This window comes from Palaemon carinicauda, chromosome 8, assembly GCF_036898095.1.
Source record: "Palaemon carinicauda isolate YSFRI2023 chromosome 8, ASM3689809v2, whole genome shotgun sequence".
Taxonomy (NCBI): Eukaryota; Metazoa; Arthropoda; class Malacostraca; order Decapoda; family Palaemonidae; genus Palaemon; species Palaemon carinicauda.
In genome coordinates this window covers 107,520,843-107,528,342 of record NC_090732.1, presented here as the reverse complement: position 1 = coordinate 107,528,342, position 7,500 = coordinate 107,520,843, and the positions used below count along the sequence as shown (strand labels likewise).

The window sequence follows — 7,500 nt, the reverse complement described above, 5'->3', positions numbered from 1 at the left end:
CCCAGAGGAAGAATAACATACATCAAGGCTATGGTATTTATCTATTTTATTTTATTGTTGTTGAATTATCGGTATTACAATAATTACTACTATCATTACTACTATCACTACTATATTTTTATTCCATCATCACCCTTATATATATATATATATATATATATATATATATATATATATATATATATATATATATATATATATATATATATATATATATATATATATAGATATAATATATATATATATATATATATATATATATATATATATATATATCTATATATATATATATATATATATATATATATATATATATATATATATATATATATATATATATATATATATATATATATATATATATATATATATATATATATACAGTACATACATATAGGATGATGAGAACAGAATATGCAATGAAGGTGAAATAGCATTGTAAGGAGAAAAGGATAATGTGGTTGAATAATCTAAGTAGATTATTTGGGGACTATGATCTGAATTACAGGGTCATTAGAATTTGAGTTTTGTGAAAGATTGAAAAAAGCAAAGCAGAAAATAGCTAGGTTAAGTATGAGTAAAATTTGGAGACCAATACGCCTGACAGGGCAGTATTCAAAATGTAACTATAACAGAGATTACTAGAGTGCAATATGTGGATGCGATTATGGTGAAGGGGAGATGGAGATGGGTTGGGCGTAATATAATGCTCTTCGCCCTCCCCAAGAGATATTAGTTCACCAAACCTTTAACTGGGCTTCAGGGCACACACACACACAGAAACACACACACATGTATATATATATATATATATATATATATATATATATATATATATATATATATATATATATATACATATATATGTATATATATATATTTTATATATATAATATATATATATATATATGTATATATATGTATATATATGTATATATATTATATATATAATATATATATATATATATATATATATATATATATATATATATATATATGTATATATATATATATATATATATATATATATATATATATATATATATATATATATATATATATATATATATGTATATATATATTTTATATATATAATATATATATGTGTATATATATTATATATATAATATATATATAAATATATATATATATATATATATATATATATATATATATATATATATATATATATGTGTGTGTGTGTGTGTGCGTGTGTGTATACATACATATATATATATATATATATATATATATATATATATATATATATATATATATATATATATATATATATATATATATATAATTTTATTATAAGAATATGACATATTTTTTACTTGGTTTTCAATTCAATGGCTGTATGCATTTCAAATCCAAAGCAAATAATTATCTTTCCTTTTCCTCTACCTGAAAGTTGAAATATTTTCCTAATTTCAAATACACCTTTATATCTACCGGAGTTCGCACATCTCCCAATATAATTGTCTTTGAGATTTCTACTAATACAAACTTGGTGGGAAATATATAATTTATTGATAATCTTACCCATGAACAAACTTTTCCGAAATTAATCTGCATTTTAAGCTCGTCATTTACTTAAAAACATCAACTCACATAACATTATATCTTTGTACAGAGCTGTGATTAAGTGCTTCTGATATAGAGTTTCGCACTATAAACAATATTCTAATCTCAATTTGATACAAGAATATAACTCTAAATACGGCAGGATGAACTTCAAATAAATGTTCGTTTTACTTCATTCCCTACTTCTAATATAAAGGAACGGTTGTTGCTTCGACAGTGTATATTTAAAAAAGAAAAAAAAAAATAACAGTTTTACATTTGACTAACATTTCATTTGCGTTTAGTACCTGTTTTAAGGTATTTCACAGAGATGTATATATAAAAAAAAGTTCTGCATTTAAAAGCTACTCAATCTTATAGCTAAATAAAGTGTCAAATGGAGTTGGGGAGGTGGGGAATGGATTACTTGAATTAATCATAATGCGACAGCGATAACAAGCAAAAGTTATACAGATTACACGTTGTATTTTCCATGTCAACTTATCTCGATATTTTCATCGTATTAATTATAAGATCTTTTCCTAAGGACACACCATCATGCTGCAAAGTATTGCTAGAGATTAAAGAAAAGTGGCTCTCTGGAAAACACCAGACAGCTCCGACTGAGAACTAAATATTCCTTTAATGCACAAGACATGTCTTTCTCTAGGTCGGGCTAGCATATAATCAACACGTGTCACAGGAGCCATAGAGTATGCGGGAAGAAAACAAATTTGTTGCTATCGTTTTCAACTATTTCAAGACATTCTATGCAGGGTATGATTCTTTTCAAATCATTCCTCAGTGTGTATGTCACACTAATAATGAGTTCAATATACTTCAAGTTATTGCACAATCAAATCTAAAGGATGCCTCGAACCTAGAAGAGTCGTAATGATTTACCATTGTAACGGGACAATTTCCAGAAAACACATTTCATAATCATATAAGCATGCATACACAAATACAGTATCGGCATGGGGTAATTGGACTAAAAGCTGTTTTTCTATTTGATCATTTCTAATAAAAAATTGCTGTTGATGACTACCGACTATGTAAATATACCAACTTTCCTTGAAATAAGATCATAACAGTTAAAAAATACTTACTTAGCCATCATGGCTTCAGTAGCAACGCGGCATAAGATGCCCCTGTTCGCATTGCACTTGCCGGTTACTGGATCAGGAGAGGCCAGGCTAATATAAGGCGGTTCTTCCAGGAACACAATCTGAAGTTCAAAGAACAAAAAATCATTAGCGAATACATAGAGAATCGATTTTTATCATGAGTCAATAACTAGTCTTCAAAACAAATAAGGTTGGGTTAAGTACAGTAATAACAAGGATTAAACAAAAGTAAACAGAAAAGTTAGAATTATTGAAATAAAACTGTGAATACGTATTCACCACAGTACAGTTTGGAAAAGAGAGAGAGAGAGAGAGAGAGAGAGAGAGAGAGAGAGAGAGAGAGAGAGAGAGAGAGAGAGAGAGTCAGCAATATGGACTCCATATACCTGGGGTATATTATCCTATGCTATTTTTATTAATCGAATCTTATGTCGTTTAAATGTTAACTTTAATATTTGCTCTACCTAATATACATAGAAAATTAATACACAAACTAAATGAATAAATAAATAAATTAATTGATGAATAGATCAACAGAATTCAATTCGTCGATAAGTTCATTTCCTTCCCCTTATATGAAAGTATTTGGTATTTATCAAGAGTCAAACAACACATAGAAGAAATCAAACAAAGGGTATCAAGCTACAATACATGATCAGATTACAGAATCAGAAACAAATTTAATTAATTTTAGTGATAACAAAATCAATTTGAATTATTTTTTTCATAAAAAGTGCATTCTACATTATTTCACGTTACACTGCAGGTTGATATTATTTATGTAAAATAATACATTCAAATTATGCACATTCTAATTCAGCATTATGTGTCTTATGTAAAATCCTTATTTCTTATTTGCTATTATACATTTATCCTTATAACCAGCTAATATAAACAGTGGAAACTTAAATCCAAAAGGGCGGGCTATTTCTTTCCATTCCTTAGAAGAACTCCAGCAGTTCCCTCGTCAGTGGGATTATTACCGTCTTTTTCAATTCCTATGCTAGTTAGTTATTAAAGTTTGCAAATATGTTAGTTTATTTAAAACATGGTCTCTAATAACTGACACCCAAACCGAGATATCGTCTCTGTTCTTTCCTTATAGATCAAGGAATGATTACTTATATTGACTTTATGTTTCTTTTCTGAAATTCATGAGCGTGACTTGCTCATTTATCTTATTGTCGGGTAAGAGATTCAGATCATATTACTTATGATTGACCTATATAAATTATTCTAAATAGACCTAAGTTATTATAATTAAGCATTTTTTTTATCAAAAGGCCCATTATGACCACTGAATTAAAGCGATGATACTGAATTACATATAACTATTCGAAATGTGTATGTATATAATTTTAAGTACAACACTGCAATACAAATAATTGCAGAACGAGAAATAGGCTACTTATACAGTACATTGTAACTATAACTATATATATATATATATATATATATATATATATATATATATATATATATATATATATATATATATATATATATATATATATATATATATATATATAGTTTCACTTACAATATGTATAGCAAAGATTCCATGACCATTTTAAAGTAGATAAAAAGAGTAATGCAACAATTCAGTGATGACGAACATGTTAGAAACCAGACGGCAAGTTGTAACTTTCATCCTACTAACAATGCTGAGTGTCTGTCTGCAGTGTATAAATTCTCCTCCAGAGACATGAAACGCAATTTGTTTTTTCTCAGAGTTTAGGAGCACACATGCATATGCACGAGAGATAAAATGTCAAGACTAACTCTTGAATATATGCAACTTGACAGGAGGAAGAGCTTCATTTAGATTACAATTAATCATTTTGGTTCATCACGAGACAAAGCCCCCGTCTTTTGTGCAAGTAGTCTCGGAAGTAAATTTTTGCGGTATTCAGATGACATACGAGGCTCTTTGGCTTTTTGCCTCGCATGAGGGATGAAGCAGATCTTACCGGTAGTTTAAAGGGTGAAGATTATAACAAAGTAGGGAAAAACAAAATCAAATTCAGTGAGATTTAATATACTGGATATATGAGAATACCATCAATAAGACAGACGCACATGCTCACTGGAACCCTTAAAGAAATTCAATAACATACTCAATACAATTCTCAGAATGAAATCTACTAAACTAGCAATGGATGCAATCAAATTATTAGAAATACAGATTTCATTTAAAAAAGAAACAGAAAAAACTCCTATAAGAGTAAATAAACGCTACAGAAAGGTCACCATATAATGGAATCATTAAAACCAAATAAATGAAACACCGTGAAAATAATGGTCAAGGGAAACTGAGAAAATAACTCGGCCCTCCTAATAAGATGAGGCATTATGTGTTCCTCCAATTAGTGTTTAATTGCTGCATGCCATCTTTCCTGACAGACTCGTTAGAGCCCATAAAATCCAACACTGTAATTAAAATTTCCTAAATATAGTTGCATCATTTTCGTCTTCAGTTTACACAGCTAAGGGAGGGGGGCCAAGGGAGGAGGCCTCTACTCCTTCACATGTCCAAGACAGTAGACTAAGGGATTTACGATTTTCGTCTAAAAGGGAGGGACTTTAGTTCCACCACCAGTGATAAGTTTCCGTAGCTAAAAAAAAGAAAAAAAAAATGCAAATTGAATAGGAAACAATGTAAATGCTGGAAAGAGGGATTAAAACAAAAAGTAATTACAGCGATGCCCAATGAAAGAAAAATAATTGCAACAATAATAGGTGGAATAAAAGTAATGGTAGTTATAGCAAATTAAACAAAAGATAACTGTAGTATTGGTATATAGAATAAAAAGAAATGTTAGCAATGATCAATTAAATCAATTGAAAACGAATGATAACTTGTTATTGAGTAGATTCTACTATATTTGGTGATAATCTATATTTAGTCTACCTATATATTTCCAATGGAAAATTTATGAAAACCCATCATACATTTCTTACCCCCAGGAAGTTTTGTTTCATTGAATTATCGAGTTTCATTTATACTGTATAATTAAAAGTTACCTGATACCATAACCACATTGGAAAATACACACAATATAATGAATCTCATTCTCTATCTTATATAAAGTTTATAATCTCTCTCTCTCTCTCTCTCTCTCTCTCTCTCTCTCTCTCTCTCTCTCTCTCTCTCTCTCTCTGTATATATATATATATATATATATATATATATATATATATATATATATATATATATGTGTGTGTGTGTGTGTGTGTGTGTGTGTGTGTGTATGTCCCAATCCTTGTATGCAGAATATGTGTTTCGTACAGCAAGATTAATAACCTTTTTATAAGTACTATGACTGTCACAAATTGCAGCGCGCGATCACTGAACTCTGTTATAAGTGACGTGTACCAAGTTTCATAAGGTATTGTTTTGAAAGCCTATTGGTGACAGTATATTTCCATCCCAGTGGAGAATTCCAAAAACCTAACAATTCAGCATATTGACAAAGAGACATTGCATTTTACTTGCCTAGAGTTAGGCAGTACCATTCGAGCAGTCATTAGACAAGGTACTCGCCTGAGAGTATCGGCTGTATACAGTTTATTCACGAACCTTTTTGTAATAAAGGAAAAAAAAAAAAAAAAAACATGTTCCGATGTCTCATTATCCGTTGACGTGGGAAATATGTATATTATATACAAGTGCGTTTATGCAAATAATGAAGTAAAATACAAACTTTTGGAGATCGATTTTTCATTTCTATATGGCTAGGATTAATTCACTATTGTAACATCTTAGCATTAAAAGTATTGTAGTTTTTCAGTGAACTAAAAAGCTATCAAACCGCAGATATTAATTATAGCAACAGTGTTAGCTACTTCTACAGAACAGCAACAAAATGCCACTAAATACATTAAGAACACATTTTATACAAATATTCAATTAATAACGTATAGTGCAATCTAATGCACGAGGAATTGTCCAGTGAAAAAAAAAATAAATAAATGAAGTAGTTATTTACTCAAGTCTGGAACACTAAACATTCTAGCAGGTTACTCTAAATTTTATTCATTATTATTATTATTATTATTATTATTATTATTATTATTATTATTATTATTATTATTATTATTATTATTATTATTACACGCTTGATTATAACTCTAGTTGGAAAAGAAAGATGCTAAAAGTCCAAGGGCTCCAACAAGGAAAAATAGGCCAGTGAGGAAAGGAAACAAGGAAATAAATAAACTACAGTACAAGAGAAGAATAAACAATGCAAATGAAATCTTTCAAAAACAGTAACAACAATAAATTATATCCTTCATATAAAAAAAAAAAACAGAGGAAGAGAAACAAGACAGAACAGCATGCCCAAGTGTACCCCCAAGCAAGAGAACTCTAATCCAGGACAGTGGAAGGCCATGGTACAGAGGCTACAGCACTACCTAAGACCAGAGAACAATGGTTTGATTTTGGAGTGTCTTTCTCCTAGAAGAGCTTCTTACCATAGCTAAAGAGTCTCTTCTACCCTTATCAAGAGGAAAGTAGCAAATGAACAATTGCAGTACAGAAGCTAACTCTTGGAGCGAAGAAAAATTGTCTGGCAATATTAATGTTGTCAAGTGTATGAGGACAGAAGAGAATATGGAAAGAATAGGCCAGACTATTCGGTGTATGTGTAGGCAAAGGCAGAATAAGTAATAGCCAAGGAGAGGGATCAAATGTAGTACTGTCTGGCCAGTCAAAGCACCCAATAACTCTCTAGCCGTAATATATCAACGGGTGGCTGGTGCCCTGGCCATCCTACTACCTAAAAGTATAAAGGTTGTAAAACAA

General features: G+C 29.6%; 1 protein-coding gene across 3 annotated transcripts in view; it reads right to left on the bottom strand.

Annotated features, from left to right (window-relative positions):
- Nmdar2 (NMDA receptor 2) overlaps positions 1–7,500 on the bottom strand; it is a 1,133,867-nt gene that overhangs the window by 133,065 nt on the left and 993,302 nt on the right. For all 3 annotated transcript variants that reach the window (XM_068378799.1, XM_068378801.1, XM_068378800.1), the window contains exon 9: positions 2,676–2,794. In XM_068378799.1, coding sequence (XP_068234900.1) covers positions 2,676–2,794 — 119 coding nt within the window. The remainder of the gene's footprint in view (positions 1–2,675; positions 2,795–7,500) is intronic.